Genomic DNA, 17691 nt, shown 5'->3' on the forward strand with positions numbered 1-17691 from the left:
ATTAAAATGGTTGCTTTCTTTTATAAGTTGTACATCCTAAAGGTATTTCTTTTAAAATAAAATAAATATAGCGTTAAACAAAAAAGACGCAATAACAAAAAACTAAACGATTTGACCATAAACTAGGGACTCAGTCCATTTGACGTTACTTCTCGACTTGACGTTTGGCTTTGACTTTTGCAGTTTCTGTTTCTGTTGTCGGCTGAGTCGGCAAATCGGCACACTTATTGGATTCTATTATTCGTTCTATAAATTATTTCCAAAATGAATCGATATTTACAAGTTTTGTTGTGTATTATTATAGTGTCTAGTACTGTTCTTTGTGAAAATAAATATAGTCGATCTGCAAATGAAAAGAAGAAAAGCGATATCGACTTTAGAACTTTAGAAAAACCTTTTCGAATGAATAAACTTAACTTATTGTGGACTAAAGCTCGTCAGGTAAACCTTTTTTCTACCTAGCTATAAACCAGAGGCACCAAAAAGGGGAGGTACCGCCCTCAAATGGGCGCCAGAGCTTTTCATGGGGGCGGTGGTAGGTCCAAAGACAAATGATAAATAACAAAACTAAAATAAATTGGTGTAACTATTGTAAGGGGGGCGCTGCATATCGTTTTTCTCTGTAAAGTAGGCGGTAGTCCATAATAGATAGAGAATTATTCCCAATCTTTTATGAACTATCTTATTGAAACCAATCTAATTGAATTTTTTACATTATCTTCCATTGTTACAGCGCCTAACGGAACCAAAACTGAAGTCTTTATACAGTGATCTCATGATACAAGATAAGGAAGAGTTAATACAGAAAAGAGTTAAGGGTGAAGGGGGGGATAAAGAAGGTCTTCGGGAGGCTGAACTGAGACGTAAGCTGACTAACATCATGTCAGCTTATGGACTCTTGCATCATTTTGAACCTGATGCGGCAAAACAAAAAGATCATGCTGTAAGTATCAGTAGGGTTTGTCCTTTGTTTGATTATAAAGCCAAGATTTTAATAAAGTAACTAGTATGTATAGTTACTTACAGGAAATAACCATCATACCTAAAATTATATACTTAATATTCCTCATAGATAACATTCAGAACATTAATTTATACCACATCTGATTCTCTGTTCATGTTTAAATGCCTTTAAAAACAGACACTGACTGATAAGTTATTGAGATAAGGTTTAATATTAATTGTTTTTACAGACTGTTGACACAGTTGGGATAGAGATAACTGTGTATGTCATTACTATGTTTATATGTAGAAAAATATAACTTACACTGAATAAATAATAATATTTATATGGGGATTATGTTACCAATACTTTTAAATTTGACTTATTTATATGATATTCTAAAACATACTTACATCTAAAGGTGTTTGTTATGTTACCTGTAGTCAAGTGCTATTACTATGTTGTAACTTTTTATATGTAGAACCTCTTATAAGATTCTTTATAATCATAGTGGTCAGCTACACAAATCGGAATGGTACAGTATTTTATATTTTTTGAATTCAGGCCTACAATTCCGCAACAGATGACTACATAAACAAAAGCATATTCAAAGACAAAAAGCTGAACTATCTATGGTCTAAAGCAGAGACTTCTGGCTTCACTCATGAGGAGCTGGTAGCCTTGAGAGAGGAGTTCACTCACCACCAAGAGAAAATTGACCAGTACTATGATCTGTTTGGTGATGATGCAGCTAACAAAAATGATGCTGACACTGATGCCTTTAGAAGTATGAAATACTTTATTTACTTAACTTTATAATTGTTAGTGGGGTGCTAAGCTATGCTAAAAAAATAACCTGCCTTGGTAGTCTGAGCAGTAATGCCTGTGTAATGTAATCTATTATATATGATAAATGTGATATTGGAACTATGAATCTTGCTAAAAGTATTATTTTCATATTTCACATTGTATGATTTTAATGAATAATCAATAACAAAATAATAATGACTATTGCAGATGTAATCAATGAAGAGGAATTGGACAAGTTCAATGAAATCAGTGAACAAACAAATGATAAGACAAAGGACTACCTTGACAAAGCAAATTTAATCAGAGATAAGCACCGAGATCTGAGGGACGGATATGACAAATTGCAGAGGGTTATTTCTAAAGGTATGACAACAGAAAACTTATGTGCTTTGTTCAAAACTGAGATATGCTGACAGATTGCAGAGTCCCCTTGTTTAGACAGTTTGTGACAGGCAGACTTTAGTCCTATGAGTCAATTTAGACTTCTATTTCTGTCTCTATGTATCACCTGCTGTGTATTGATTGTATTTTACCTGAATCCATCTATTTTAGCAGCCCCATAGCAAATGATATTCCTATAGTTGAATATTGTTTTAATAATAAATTGCTTTATATTGCTAGCAACTGAGCTACAAGTATGCACTAAGGTAATAAAATAATTTATAGATGTTTCTGTTGAAACATTGATGGGAGTTATTTAAGAATCTAGGACAAGTTGTCATCTTTAAATCTAGATTAATTACCAACCTATTTATTACTTGTATTGTTAGAAAATGACTCATTATACGTAGCATCGTGCCTAGATCACTGAGAAGTCGTAAAAATGTTTTAATTTCAGAACCATAAGTTACATTTATTAAAACTAGTTTTTGTTTTGTGCAGGTCCTAACAACAGGGAATTCATAGAGCCTAAAGTGCAAGGTTTATGGAAAATGGCTGTAGCTGGAAATTTCAGTACTGATGAACTTGCTTCTTTGAAGGTATAATATAAATGAAATTCCAAATAACTAGTATTGTAGTGTGATATTTTAATCATCATCCTCATTGTTAGGTGGAACTGCAGCATTACGAGTCACGGCTGCTGAAACTCCGTCACCTACAAGCGGATCATGTAAGCAATCGTGAAAAGCATAAGTCTAAGGTTATTTTTTTGTTTTTATTTTGATTTACTTTGTTTTGTATTTATTGTTATACTTACTTTTTTCTTTGTTATAACGTTATTTAAACAGAAGAAACCTTTTATTCAGTTGTAAAAGGATTCTTTTTTGTTCTGCAGGTCGCGGGCGCTGGTGACAAAATCAATCATTTTGAAGAACAAGAACAGATGATCAAGAAACATTCCAGGAAGGTGGAGAAGATGCACGACCACCTCGAGAGCAGGATACTCGAACGTCACACAGAACTGTAGCTCAAATAATTTGCCAAATATAACCTCTTCAGAGTTTAGATGTTGTATTTTCTACTGCATTTTAAATTTACATAGAAGTACAGTTATATGAGTTTTTGTGAATATTTTAGTTCTTTGGCAGCTAAGGTGTGAATAGCTTAAGATAATTCCAATAGTGATTATTTTTTTATATAAATCAAATACTTTTTTTACATAGATGTTAACATGGTGAATGTCAGTGTTAGTAAATTAATTGTGTATGTAATGTATAAGTGTAAATATGTATGAAGAATCTCAGAAATATTGTGTTTCAATTAATATATGTATTTACATCCCGATTCTCTTGTTTGCTTTTACTCAAGGTGATGAATGGAAACTATGTGTTTCATAAATGTAGAGGTTTCACTCAGTGTCACATGAATTTAGCGCAAATAGGTAACCAGCCAATAAAATTAAAGAAGTCCATGTCTAACTGCAGGTTATAGAATATCTTAATTTTTATAGCACTTTTTACAAACCAGTGCGCGGCCATAATATAGTGTCTAATTAAATCTCATCGAGTCTCATCGACGTTGTATTAAAGTTTTTGAATGCGACGACAGTGCACTCTCATTAAATGTTTTTATATTTATGTTTCATATTATATTTTACGTATAACAAAACTGTGAAACCTCTACATATTAATCAGGCCCTATTCAAGAACACACGACAAGTATTTTGACAACGGTTTATTTGCCTAGAACTTACCGCATATCCTGCTTTTAATCATATTCGAGACAAGTAAGTCCTCAATAATAATTTACTTATAAATATACACATCACCCAAATTCACCTAATAAAAAAGAATTTATTGATAAACAGGTGGTATTATTAAAAACACCAGTGGATACAGTGCATCAATATATCGATATTTAATCTTCATGTACAAGCAAATTTATTAATACATGTTTAATATTCCGTCTCGGTTTGCGAGCGTACCAATCATCAAAATTAATATCGCATTATGCCATAATATAGTGTAAAATATGTATAATAGACGGCGGCGGGCGCACATCGCCCGCGCAAGGCAACTCAAAACACTCAGCGGCACTTCGGAATCACATTCCAAGCTACCTACTATTACATTCGTTTACGCGTATATCTACATCAGATGAAAACGGCGACGCCGACTATAACATAACTATAATTCGTCTAAACGTAACGTCGCGATCGGCGAGCGGCAGTAACAAATAAAACTACATCCGACTCCCCTCACGAGTTTCATTATAATGAATCGTTTAATGCTCACTTCAGTCGATCGTACAGTATAAGTAGTTCTCTTCTCGATAGGACATCTTCTCTATTATGTATATAGATAATCTGTATAATATAATTCTTTCTCACTAATATCTACACCGTTTCCAAGGGTTACAATTATATATAATCCTCGTCGGCTGGGGCGGCGAGGGACACGCGCGGCGCCCGCCCGGTCCGGCCCGGCGCCCGGGGCTCTAGTGAGTCCACTTGCTCCATGCCTGCCGACAAACACAGCGTCAGCCACGGTACAGAGCTACACACTACAGTACAAGAGACAAGAGCGAGTCAGTGGGCGGCGCCACGCACCTGCTTGTCGGCGGCGTGGTGCTGCGGCTGGTCCCAGTGCTGGTGGTGGTCGGGCGCGGGCGCGGCCGCGGCCACGGGCGGCAGGTAGTGCAGCGGCAGCGCGTGCATGAGCGACAGCGCGGCCGCCGTGGCGCCGCCCGCCGCGCCCACGCCTCCCACGCCACCCACGCCGCCCACCGCGCCGTAGCCTCCGCCCTCCAGGCCGTGCCCGACGTTCACGTGCCCGCCGACTCCGCCCATTCCGCTCACTCCCTGTGCAACAGACACCTGTTAGCGCCGACTAAACTTTTACAAACACCCGATATAGAGTACAGTCAGTAGCCGTGCGTACCTGGTATCTGTCATGGTCGGTGAGGTGCTGCAGGTGGGGCATGTGCGCGTGGCTCCAGTCGTCGCCGCCGGTGAGCTTCCAGGCGCGCTCGGTGCCGATGGGTCGAGGCTTGCGTTCTTCCTCCTCGCCCCAGCCGCCGCCACTGTTGCTGCCGACGGCACCCACGCCTACACCGGAGCCCACGCCCACTCCCACACCACGCTCCAAAAGAGACTGAAACCCAATAACAATTGAATTTTAGAACGTTAGAATTATAGATCATTAGACAATGTCTTTGTCTCATCGGTAATAAAAAAACAAATAGCACAATAATAACCTGATAGGCGTGGTGTCCCTGCGGCGTATGCTGCATAGGTTTGGGAGATTGGTTCATCGGTTGCTGTTGGTATGACATCAGGAGCGCGCTCAGGTTACCCGCGTTGCTTGCGCCAGCGAACAACTGAAAACATTACATTCCACAGTTTATTATACACCCAAGTGCAAACACTGACTGCCTGAGACGAAAATTAATTGAATATAAGAATGAGAACATTAGAAGAGACTGTATAAATCATATTAGGGCTCGGAGAGAGTGTTTGTTACCTGTGCATTATGTTTTTGTTGCATGAGTGGATGTCTCTGCGCGAAGTCTGGTGCGCGCGGGTTGAGTCGCGACACGGTCTCCACGCCCACGTAGCCTAGGCCCATCGTCGCGCCGCTCATATTGACGCCGCTAGAGATCGATACCTGCTGCTGCAATGTTCAAGTAATTACATTAGTTTAGTACAGAGAGTAATAATACAGCGACTCGTGTAATTTAAGTTATAAGCCTTGCAAGGTCGAGCAATCATAAGAAACACTTGAGAGAAACTACACTATCTTTATTTATTGATACTTTTAGTTTTGCCTTCTATCATCGAATAAGTAAAATAAAAATGTAGTACTAGTAAAATTATTAAGATGTAAAAATGTGTTTACCATCATGTTGTGTCCATTCCGGGAGTTATCTTGGTAGATAGGTCCATTTCGTGACAGCCCGCTCATGTCCATCGCGTTTACGTTGTTGCCTAAAGTAAAGGATGATCAAAGTGAGTGAACGTTCACGTAGCGCAACATGGACGTTCGTTTAAACGTGCGTTTATATAAACAATAGAATGCAACTTAATTAAGTATTGAAGTACTCACCGATGGGCATGGGTTGGTGGTAGGACTGCTGCGCGTGTTGCGCGTGCTGCGCATGCTGGGCGTGCTGTCCATGCTGCGCATGCTGACCGTGTTGCGCGTGCTGGGCATGTGGCGGCAGCGGCGCGTGGCTGGCGTGCGGCTGGTGGTGCGGCGCGGCGGCGTGCGGCGCGTGGTGCGGCGGCGCGTAGGCGGGCGGCGGCGTGGAGCCGTGCGACGACGTGCGCGAGCACGGCGAGCAGCCGCCGCGGTAGCCCGGCGCCTTGCTGGCGTCCACCTGCACCGACAACTACTCATTATTACACATATGTCACGCCGACACCGACATATTATGTCCACGTTTGCACGGACACGAGAATACATTTGAAGAGAAAAGTATTTATTTATGATCGAACAAAGAACGATATGAAGCGTAATATTGTGTGTTTGTAATGATTTGAGCATAGATGTATACCTGAGGCGGCGGCGGGTCGACGTTGTGGTGCGCGTCTCCGGCGGCGCCCCACACGGGTGCCGAGCCGGCGCCGGCCGACAGGTCCTTGAACAACGAGTACTCCTGCGCTCCGCCGCTACTAGCACTCGACTGTACACAAACCATTGCCGTTAGCTTATGATATTCTCAAAATATAGCTTTCGTACAAGAAAAAAGGTAGCCCTAAAAGCTCTCCAATCAAACGAACTCCATACCTGCGGCGTAGTATTAATGTGTAGAGCTGCAGATGTATTGGGCGCAGGTTCCTCATTAGCGCTCCAGGAACTGGAGTTATCTGGGCTCAGCTGAAATTAAGACATACAAGATGATAATTAAGCATTGGAAAAATTACTACAAGCGACAATGAGTGGGAATGTGAGGAGCAGAGCCTGCTATATAAATCCGATTCCACTCTGCCTACTAGTACGTACTGCGAGTCTTTTTCACCGCACTCGCTGCGTGAATGAAGCTAAGTGTGAACGGATTCTCACCTGCATAGTGCGTTCAGGGGCGCGGTGTGGTTTAGAGTCGGCCTCGTCGGGCTTGGGCTGCTGCTGCGGAGGCGCGGCGGGCGTGGGCGGCGGGGACGGCTCGCGCGCTCCCTTCAGTGGGGACGCCGAGCCCGCGCCGCTCGCCGCGCCCGCCCCGGGGCTGGCGCCGCCCGCAGGCGTCTGTGCAACACGATACGATATTCAAATTACAGACATGAACACACCGATATGGTCCAAATTTGACTTTTTTATTGAGAATATCTTTCACGAGAGTTAGTATGTTTCAACTTAGAATAGTGTTTCATACCGGCTGCATTGTGCGCGGCTTGGTGTCGGCGGGCGCCGGGGCAGGTGCGGGCGCGGAGGAGGCGCCGAGCTTGGCCGCGAACGTGTGCGGCCGCGCTCCCACGATGACGCCCGTGTACGTGAGAGCCCCGGTCGTCTTGGACCCGCTCGCTGAGGTAGTCGCCACGGTGATCGTGCTCGACGTCGGCACTCGCTTCTCCGCAGTGGAGGCTAAAATAAAATAACGGTTTATGAAAATTCTGTTTTAACAATTCGAATGATTGATTTGTTAGTATTGTAGAAAAACTGACTGTGTGTCTGTAGGCGCGGCGGGGCGGGCCTGGCGGCGGTGACGTGCTGCTTGGCCGGTGCCCGCGCTGTGGGCGTGGTGCGGCTGCTCGCTGAACTGCTGCTACTGCTGCTTGCACCCGCCTGCAACAAAACACACACGTTAGCGTTATAATTTGAAGTAAATATACAGGAATGTTTATAGAGATTGTTTTTTTTTATAATTTTAATACTTTATTCAAAACTGTTTAGGGGATGTCAAGTCCTAAGAGGACTGTCAAATTTACATGTTTATATAAATCAAATATTGTAAGTGACCTTAGGAGGTGGTTGTTTAGGCGTCTTGGGCTGCAGCGGCAGCGGCTGCGGCGGCGGCTTGGCGGCGGCGCGCGGCAGCAGCTGCACGATGTCGGCCTCGGGGTCGCGGATCATGGCCGCGATCAACATGCCCGCCTGCTTCGTCGCCTCCGCTGAACCCCTGGTGGACAACAGTATTTATTATTAACTGACATATTCAAACAATCCGCCCGAATACCTGTGAAACCACTTTAACGCGCAGGTCTAAGTTGTGCGTTGATATTAACGTAAAAGTTGTTCATCAGATTGGCCAGGCTTGCTACACACGGTTAAGATACATTCGGTTCGGCAAAATCACCGAACAACAAAACCGATTAGACTCACTTGTTTTGGTTTGGTCCGATCGGGTCCATCTTCAGATAGTCAGTTTTGCCGACTAGACCGATTAATGCCAAACCGAATATATGTCTACCAAACCTTACAGACTAACGTGCCCAACTAGTTATGAGCACAGAAATAAACGAGTGTAATTGTTGATGTTCTCTAAAGCTTTGTCTCAACTCACGACGCTGAGGTTGGTGTTAAATTGAAAATTGATTACACTGGCTACTAATTGGTATCGCGAGTGGGTAATACAGAAAGGCTAGGAATGTTGTACTGACTTGATGGTGATGATGCGCTCGCCCTGTCCCTTGCTCTGCTTGTCGACCTCGATATGTGCGCCGGTGGCGGAGCGGATGGCGTTGATGTTGCTGCCCGCGCGACCGATCACGCGGGAGATCGCGTGCGACGCCACTGACACTTTCTTGCATCTGACAATACAAATAGATAATTATGTATGATGTTTTACTATGAGTCGTGAAAGCAGATTGTGTCATATTTTTTCTAATTTCGTTGAAAACTATGTTAAAATCTAATCTACTACCTGCAATACATGATCAGCTATTGAATGCACATTTTTTAATGATGCATTTGAAACACACAAAAGAGAGCATAATAATTATAGAAATAATAAAATATTTAAAATGGGTGTTACTCATAGAAGCAGGTAAAATCAAGGACATTAATTTGATATAAAAAGATAGACGCACTTTTGGAAAAATTGGTTACACATTGAAAAAAAATACATCGCACAAGGCCTCAAAATTAATGTTTTTAACAACTCACCCAGGTTCGACGGTAGAGAGCGCCTGCACGCTAGACTTGCGCACAACCTCCTTCCAGCCTTCCTCGCGTCTTCCACCCACGCAACCTCCCTTAGGAGACGTGCTCTTGCCTTCCGTCTCCCATCTACAACATCATCGTAAATTGTTAACAACACATACATCAACTACTGACGTCGACATAAATATGGACGTAGATAAAAATGTGCACTTTTAAAATAAACTTAATATATTGTAGTAAGTTCTGCTGTTGTAATTTATAAATCAAAGACTTCACTGAAGTAGATGACAGGGTACTTGTTTACGTTTTTTAAAAATGTAGTTTAAAGTTTTAAAAGGTCTTCTCTACCTAAGAAACAATAGAAAAATATTATAGATGAAATTTATTTCATCATCTCTATCTTTTGAACTTTTATAAATGACACAATACTTCATTATTTCTCAATAAGGTTATACCAACACATACAACACACAGAAGCCAAAATTACTACATAAATATATTAATTATATTCTACATTTCAAAACTTCAGTTATTATGCACACAATATTACAATATTATGATGCAACAATTAAACCCAACAATAAGCCAACAAAATGATAAATAATTTAATTAATAATCTGAAAATCAATGTCATTGTGAGGCCATGCACAAAGTTTGAACAGTATTGCTACTTCACTGAACACATGCAACAATCGTGTACTACGCTTGTATTTACAGGGTGATTTTAAGGTCGTCAACTCCATTAAACCATATGATTCACTGTTGACTTTTCACTATTTTTATTGAAGGACCGTCTTCATTGCGCGCTGAAGTACTATTTTGTGGTACTTTATTGAAATTGCAATGATGTTTAGCAGAAATTGTTGGAGAAATAGACATACATTGATAATGGTTGTTTATCAAATGGTTTGAAAGGAAGGACACGACATAAAACGCAACCTATATAACCAGACTGTGAGGATAAAACAAGTTTGACACTGATTTATGTTGATCACGTATACAATGATGCCGCGAGACGTTTACATGATGATCGAACTTACTGATGCGTGTTGTGCGTCTTTTTATTTTTGTCGCTTGTGTCAACATCGTCTTTATCCACATTGTGCCTAGTGGATTCGAATACTTGACTCTTTCTAGAGTTATTCCCATATTTGTTAACATTCTGTACTGTAATGCTCTTAGGGTTATCCTCTTCGGGTTTTCTGCAAGAACAATATTTATCTTTAACCCCCCTATATGTTGTTAAATTCATCATCTAATGCCACCTGTCGTCAAGTAACAACTAGTAATAAAACAAAAATTATCAAGCATTATTACTCAATCAAACATTAAAAAGCATGCACCTAAATGTGCAGACGTGTCGAATTCAATGTTATCTCAAATAATACTAACACAACTAATTCACCGATTTCTAAAGCACAAACTGGGTTAAAACAAAACTTGTAATGGCTCAGGCGTTGAATTACATACTCTTCGTTAGCAGCACTCATTACAGTCGCAAATGTTACTTCCTAAGTTGCACAATTACAACAAAAAGTATGTCATATGCTTGGCCTACATAATGTTATGTTCAACAGTCTGCACATTGTCTCAGTTGTAATGGAATGTGGAGGGACTTACTTGTCTTTCTTGTCGGCAGGCCGACGGTCGGGCTGCGGCGCAGGTGGCTTGGCGGGCGTGGCGGGAGGCGAGCTCGGTGCTACGTTCTCTTTCTCCTGCTTCTTGTCTGGCTTAGGAGTACTCTCTTTTTCAGGTTTTGTCTCAATTTTGGTAGGTTTGCTCTGTGAAATGTTTTCAAAATGTTAAAAAGCTTTTCATACAAGGTATCAACTAAATATGTATTTTTTTCGTAGATTACTTAAGCGGAAATATGTCTAGTTTATAAAATTACCTTATCTGGTTGTTTCTTAGCCGCGGGTGCGGGGGTAGGTGGTGCTGCTTTTTCCTCTTTTTTCTTTTTCTTAGTCTTGGTACTCTGAACTGGAGGTGCTTTCACGTCGGACGATGAACAGGAACCCTGTACGCAATTCACAAATTGATAATATTACAACAACATCGAAATACGATTACTTCTGTGTAATAAAGATACAGTTTTCCTAGCTTAAAAATGTTCGAAAAGTAGGTATTATCAAATAGTGCATACCTGCGAGTTAGCATCGATCCCTGAGTCGCCCTCTTCTTTAGCGACGGGCTCGTCGTCAGGCTCACCGCCCTCGGAGCATTCGCCCAGCGCTTTCTCGCAGTACATCGAGTTCTTGTCGTTCTCAGCCTGCAGTTTACGTCTCTCCTCCTAGAGAGAATATATTGACGCGATTTTAGAAACGAACAAAATACCGCAAAGAATCACTTTGTTGCAGACACAAAAGCATTAGCGTTTAAAGTCATTGGTTAAGATTTTCGCATTCAGAGAATTAATTAATTACAGGTAAGACGATTATTAGATTCTACATAACGATTTTAAACTCTCGCGACTTGTACACATAATATTATAAGGTAACAGGTTTAAATGCGATTAAAAATGAAAGGTTAGGATTTCTTATTTGTTTATCCGACGTTGTTAATTGTATATTATTGTCGAAGTCTATACCGATAGGGTCTAGTGATGAAGAAGAAGTATCATGTGTACCTTCTTCTCGAGCTTCTTCTTCTTCTTCCGCTCGCGGCGGCGCGCGGCGGCCTGGCGGCGGCTCTCCTCGCGGCTGCGCTCGGCGTCCAGCTCCTCCAGCAGGATGGTGGCGTTCTGGTTGGCGCGCGCCGCCTGCGTCTCCTTGGCCGCGCGGATCACGCGCACGCACTCCTGGCACTTCTCCAGCAACTCCTTGTCCGATATCGTGCAGATGTACCTGCGCCACGCATAACCATGTATGAGCACTGTCTCAAATAAAAATAATAAGAAAAGATGTAAGTTTTTTGATTAGTTTCGTACCTTGTCATCTCCTGGTCCGACGGAAACTGCGTGACTACTCCGACCATCCATTTGACCACTTTAGTGTGGCCTTTACGGAAGGCGGCCATCAGACACGATACCTACAAAAGAACAGGAGGTTAATTTTGATAACAAGTACATTTTATGTGTGCATTTTAACGCCGGACCATTTAAATACGAAATTGAGATAAGTAATCATTTCATAACCTAGTTATTATAAAACATGTACGTACTTTTCTATTGTCCTGTGAGTCAATGTCGGCGCCGGCAGCGTACAACATCTCGACCACCGCGAGGTGGCCGCCGTTGGCCGCCAGCCACAGGGGAGAGTTGCCTTTCTTATTCTTTACTTCCACCGCGGCTCGTCTGAAACATCAATACACGATCAGTATAGGAAGATTATCAAAATTACCGAGATATTTTGTGCAAATATAAACAATTATGACTATAATGTTAAACTTCGTAGGTACCTTTGCAATAGCAGTTCGACGAACTTGGTGTGTCCCTTGTCGGCGGCGATGGTGAGCGCGGTGTCCCGCGAGGAGGGCACGGGCGGCGCGTTGACGTCGGCGCCCTTGTCCAGCAGCACGCGGCCCACCTCCACGTAGCCGCCGCTGGCCGCCTCCATGAGCGGCGTCAGCCCCGTCTTGGCGCGGTGCTCCACGTTGGCCTTGCGGTCCAGCAGCAAACTGACGACTTCGTGTCTGCCTTGGAAGCAGGCGAGGGTTAAGGCGGTGTTGCGGTTGGTTTCGATTTGCGCGTTGATGTCGGAGCCGCAGTCGAGGAGTAGTCTGACGGCTGCCGTGTGACCGTTCATAGCTGCTAACATGAGGGGAGAGATGCCCAGCTTTGAACCGGTGCGGGAGTTGATCTCGGCCTGTTGAATAAACGAAACATGATTATTATTATAGCACTATTTTTTGGGAGAATGTTCATCTAAGCGCTGGGGTACATTAAACATTAAATAAACAATAGATGCGTTGCTCACCTGGTGCGTGAGCAGCAGGCGGATGATGTTGACGTAGCCGCCCGACGCGGCGAGCGACAGCGGCGTGTAGTCGGACACGTTGCGGTGCTCCTTGTTGGCGCCGCGGCTGAGGATGAGCTCCACCACCTCGTAGCGGCCGCCCGAGCACGCCAGCGACAGCGGCGTGTCCTTGGTGCGCTCCGACTGCGCCTCGATGTCCGCGCCGTGGTTCAGCAGGATCTCCACGATCTTCTCGTGCCCCGCCGTCGCCGCAAGGATTAACGGAGTGAAACCCTGCACACGAAACGCGTTTATAACTCTCACGTCGAATCTTAGTTGGCGGTGAAAGACAGTAGAGTGGTGGAGGGAGCTGGAGGTTACCTTCTTGTCGCGGTGTTCGATGTCGGCGCCGCGCGACAGCAGCAGCTCGACGAGGTCCTCGTGTCCGCCGGCGCAGGCGAGCGTGAGCGCGGTGTCGTGGTTGGAGTCCGTCTCGCCGTCCACGTCCATGGCGCTGTAGGCCGCCGGCGCCGGCTGCGGCGGCGTGGCCGTGCCGTACGCCTCGCCCGACCGACAGCCGCGCCCCGGCCCCGAGAATCGACCCTGATCATATAAATAACACGTGAAGACAAATCCGTACAGTTTGATGTTAGTAACTTAACTACAATATCAGTATATTATTAATTGATGTTTACCTTTTTCTTGGCGGCATTGGTGTGGTGGTGTTGCTGGTCGCGTTTGGAGTGCGTTTGGGGTTGCGGTGCGTGAGGCGCCGGGCCGCCCGCCGCCGGTGCCGCGCCCGCGTGACCCGCGCCGAACGTCGCCGTTCTAAAGTGCACAATCGTTTATATGTTACAAAGAGTTTGAAATACGCTGACAAATAAATTATTAGTTTTTGCCTAAGTAGAGTCTTCGATATTTCCACATCAAGCAAAAGTGCCTGAACAGTAATATTACACAAGCTAAGATAGATTATGTGACGTACCTGTAGTCTTCGTAAGGTAGGGTAGGTGGTGGCAGTGCGAAGTGAGGTTGGAGATCAGGTTGCTGCGGGTGCGGGGCGGGCGCGGGCGCGGCGGGCTCGTCGTCGGGCCGCGGCAGCGTCAGCGCGCCCTCCAGCGCCCCGGTGGGTGACGACGGCCGCACGCGGTACGCGCAACCGTTACCCGCCTGCTGAGCACACAGACAACAATTAGTAACGAGATTATGATAGGTTAGCTAGCTAAGTAAGAAATGTTCTCTTGTAAGGGTAAGCTACGTACCCCCAAGTCGTGGTGGTGATGATGATGGTGATGCAAATCATGGTGGTGGGGGAACTGCTGGTCGGGGCGAGGCCAGTCGGCGGTGAGCGCCTCCTCGAGCAGGCGGCGCGCCTGGCGCTCGTGGCCCTCGCCCTCGCCCTCCGCCTCCGTCTCCTCCGCACACTTGGACGAAAGGATCTCGTGAGACTTCTGCTGCATCACCTGCCAGCGTAAACGCATCATTCAGTGGATACAATCGAGACATCACATCGTTGGCCGGTAACATTGTGTCATGTATGGTTTACAATAAATTAAAAGTAGCTAACATTGTGTCGATCATCGACGTATGACGTATTTATTTTCATCTTCTTCAATGCTTTTTCAAAAAACAAATTTTGATGGCATCGAATATGATAAAATAGTGTAGAATACGTGGTGTCGCATGACAAGGTGTGTCATGTGTGTGTGCGCGTACCTGCAGCACGAGCGAGCGCAGTTCGTTGGGCGGCAGCGCCACGAGCGAGGGCACCTCCCGCTGCAGGTAGGCCAGCACGGCGCCCAGCTCGCGCGCCTCCACGCCCGCGCCCAGCGCCGCCTCGTCGCCGCCCGCCGCCGCCCCCACGCCGCCCTGAGCACCGACAACGCTCTTAGCGAACATGTTCTCGAAGGGGCGATTAGACAAGGGACGACCCGAGACCTACTTTTAATCTTTCATACGAAACGAAAGTCCCGCGTCTACCCAGATTTTAAATAAAATCTTACAAACATTAAACGACAAGATGGCTTAGTGATCCTATAACTTTGAAGCAAAAAGTTATTAACGTTTACCTGCGCGACATAGGTTTCAGGCCTCTGCTGCAACTCCTGAACATATTGCTGTTGTTGTTGTTGCTGCTGCAGCTGCTGCTGTTGCAGTTGCTGCTGCTGCTGTTGTTGTTTCTTATGCTGTTGCTGCTGTTGTTGCACCTGCTGCTGTTGTTGTTGCACTTGTTGCTGTTGCTGTACTTGTTGTTGTTGCTGCGCTGCTAGCTGCTGGAATTGTGCTTGCTGCAATTCTTGCAGTTGATGCTGTGAAATGATTACCAATTTACTATACACGGTCAATCTTATACCTCATCTTAGTCATTTTTATGTCATGTTGAACGTAAATGATTTTCTAAATAAGAAATTTAATAATTTCCTACTTAACCTACTACAAAGTTAAACTAACAGTACGATCTATAATATTACACGGTAGATATACATGAAACTACGTATAATTATGATAAAGTAAAAGGATGGTATCGCGAAGATTACCGCGACGGCACCCACTTCACTAATGTGCTGGCCGAGACGTTGCAACGCGTCCAGTAGGAGGAACTTGCAACCAAACTTGGAACATTTGCGTGATACCTTCGCACGAGGACGATCTTGCATTGGAGTGTTCTAAAACCGTTTAGAACTTAGAACGACCCATGGATTGAAATAAAAGAAGGATTTTAGGATTACAAAAACCTGACTATAGTGTTATATTTTAAACCCTATATGAGCCTATAATAACAAAGCAAAAAGATTTCAAATAATTGTACTGATGCATACACCAGAATCTATCTATTAGTTCCTCACACTAACTTTGCCATTTCGAATAAATCAAACAAATACGCAACTATTTGGTAACAAGTGAAAAGTATATGTGCATTTACTCACCTGGTTAATATTAGAGGGTGGCTGCACTGGGAACAACTGCGAAGGGGGCGGGTACGGTGGCGTCGCGGGGGACTGGTGGACGGTCGTCACACCTACATCACATAACACGTATTAGTTTACCTTCATATTATAGCACTAGATAATATCACACTACCTGCGACTACACTCATATTTATACAGCTAGCAATATGTATCGTTGACAAATTAACACTTAGTTTAGTAACATTTATATGTAAAAAACAAGTTAAGTTATAATACATAAAGAATCTTGCATCTTATTCAAGCCATGGCCTTTATTTTTTTTGGGTAACAATAACATGCTCGGTACAAACAAATTTAAGATGTTAAATAAAAAGTGACAATAATCAAATTATGTTTGTTAACATGGTTGATTTAAATATGATTATTTTGGTTAAATCTGTGATTAATTTGTTAACGACGAAAATATCAGGGAAAAAAAGCTAATTACGTAAAACACACAAACTAAAAAAAGGCTTGGTTACATCCACTGTTGGAAATCAAAATGCGATAATGTTAAGTAGTGGAGAGCAAATGAAGCTGGAAACATAAATACAACGCGACTCAGCCAACAACACCTGTCTCCTTTAATTTATATTACATATGGTATGTTTTTAAATTGTTGAGATTTGCATTGACTCTATAGTATAACATTGTAATAGAAGTCAATTTATCAGCTTAGCTTTTCTTCCAACTACGTTAGAAGCGACTCAAAGTCTCACCGAATGCAGCTGAAAACCAGTATTTTACATGGAGCGATTGCCTATCAGACCTCCACGACACAGATACTTGGGTTATAACAGGATATCCCTCAGGAAGACTGGTTGTTAGAATTTCAAGCTTCTTACAAGTGGTAAAGACTATCAAAAATCATTGATAATTACATTGTAATACAAGTATAGTGCATTTTATTGGTGAGTCGCATTGTAAAAACAATGGGGTACATGAACACAGGTTACGTCATAACTTGTGGACTTGCCTTGAGCGCAGAACTGTAGGTCCAAGGCGTGCAGCGCCGACGTGGCGAGCGTCGGCGGACCTTCACAACAACGTCACCGTTTAACTCAACACTCCACTACAATATCACACTCACAAACCAATACGCAAAAATATACATTCTTTTCATCTTTTCAATCAAAATATGAATGTCTTTAGAAGATAATCTGCTGATATTATGTTTACGGGTGGAATGTAATTCAATTTGAAACTTGAATAAGAAGAAAAACTATTTCCGTTTATAGGTACTCCGTAAACTTATATAATAAAACAACAGATGATCTTCTTTAAATACAACGTAAGATAATTAATGATATGATATTCACCTGAGGGGTCGGGCAAGTCGAGCAGGCTGCGGTCGGCTTCGGGCAGGCAGTCGGCGCGCGGGTCCCTCTGCAAGCACAGCGCGGTCACACTCGGCTCGGGCGTCGCACACGCACTAGCGCAACTCTACGTGACCTCTACTGCACCCCACCGCACCGTATCACCCCATAACACGATGCAGAATCGACTTACCGGTTCATTTTCATTACGATGACAAATAATTTGAATATTTATCTGGCCCCTTCGACCGCAAAACCATATTTTATTTCGAAATTAACTTCCGATTTGCAGTCGGCGACGTG

At 43.5% G+C, this 17691-nt stretch overlaps 2 protein-coding genes across 12 annotated transcripts in view; one reads left to right on the plus strand and one right to left on the minus strand.

Moving 5' to 3' along the window:
- Positions 1-163: 163 nt before the first annotated feature.
- LOC142976663 (alpha-2-macroglobulin receptor-associated protein) lies at positions 164-3478 on the plus strand. Of its 2 annotated transcripts, none has more exons than XM_076120155.1 (7): positions 164-441; positions 734-943; positions 1508-1730; positions 1961-2116; positions 2636-2733; positions 2805-2864; positions 3030-3478. In XM_076120155.1, exons 1-7 carry the CDS (start codon positions 265-267, stop codon positions 3159-3161), a joined length of 1056 nt encoding a protein of 351 aa, XP_075976270.1. In that variant the 5' UTR covers positions 164-264; the 3' UTR covers positions 3162-3478. The 2 variants fall into 2 exon arrangements, with proteins under 2 accessions (XP_075976270.1, XP_075976269.1); XM_076120154.1 differs by having other exon boundaries at positions 165-441; positions 2805-2894.
- A 549-nt stretch (positions 3479-4027) lies between these two features.
- Positions 4028-17691, minus strand: part of mask (multiple ankyrin repeats single KH domain) — a 30051-nt gene continuing 16387 nt past the window's right edge. For 4 of the 10 annotated variants that reach the window (XM_076120073.1, XM_076120070.1, XM_076120075.1 and 1 more), the window contains 33 exons: positions 17392-17458; positions 17049-17108; positions 16052-16143; positions 15194-15433; positions 14841-14993; positions 14387-14587; positions 14110-14297; positions 13820-13952; positions 13506-13727; positions 13146-13418; positions 12628-13034; positions 12391-12523; positions 12158-12258; positions 11858-12074; positions 11375-11521; positions 11123-11248; positions 10852-11012; positions 10272-10433; positions 9235-9357; positions 8730-8879; positions 8089-8248; positions 7794-7914; positions 7505-7713; positions 7198-7377; positions 6922-7011; positions 6689-6817; positions 6238-6523; positions 6031-6119; positions 5656-5805; positions 5390-5512; positions 5074-5286; positions 4743-4994; positions 4028-4654 (listed from right to left, as the gene is read on the minus strand). In XM_076120073.1, coding sequence (XP_075976188.1) covers positions 4631-4654; positions 4743-4994; positions 5074-5286; positions 5390-5512; positions 5656-5805; positions 6031-6119; positions 6238-6523; positions 6689-6817; positions 6922-7011; positions 7198-7377; positions 7505-7713; positions 7794-7914; positions 8089-8248; positions 8730-8879; positions 9235-9357; positions 10272-10433; positions 10852-11012; positions 11123-11248; positions 11375-11521; positions 11858-12074; positions 12158-12258; positions 12391-12523; positions 12628-13034; positions 13146-13418; positions 13506-13727; positions 13820-13952; positions 14110-14297; positions 14387-14587; positions 14841-14993; positions 15194-15433; positions 16052-16143; positions 17049-17108; positions 17392-17458 — 5382 coding nt within the window. In that variant the 3' untranslated portion in view covers positions 4028-4630. The remainder of the gene's footprint in view (positions 4655-4742; positions 4995-5073; positions 5287-5389; positions 5513-5655; positions 5806-6030; positions 6120-6237; positions 6524-6688; positions 6818-6921; positions 7012-7197; positions 7378-7504; positions 7714-7793; positions 7915-8088; positions 8249-8729; positions 8880-9234; positions 9358-10271; positions 10434-10851; positions 11013-11122; positions 11249-11374; positions 11522-11857; positions 12075-12157; positions 12259-12390; positions 12524-12627; positions 13035-13145; positions 13419-13505; positions 13728-13819; positions 13953-14109; positions 14298-14386; positions 14588-14840; positions 14994-15193; positions 15434-16051; positions 16144-17048; positions 17109-17391; positions 17459-17691) is intronic. The other 6 variants (XM_076120078.1, XM_076120072.1, XM_076120077.1 and 3 more) reach the window with 4 other exon arrangements.

Source organism: Anticarsia gemmatalis, chromosome 11 (assembly GCF_050436995.1).
Source record: "Anticarsia gemmatalis isolate Benzon Research Colony breed Stoneville strain chromosome 11, ilAntGemm2 primary, whole genome shotgun sequence".
NCBI lineage: Eukaryota > Metazoa > Arthropoda > Insecta > Lepidoptera > Erebidae > Anticarsia > Anticarsia gemmatalis.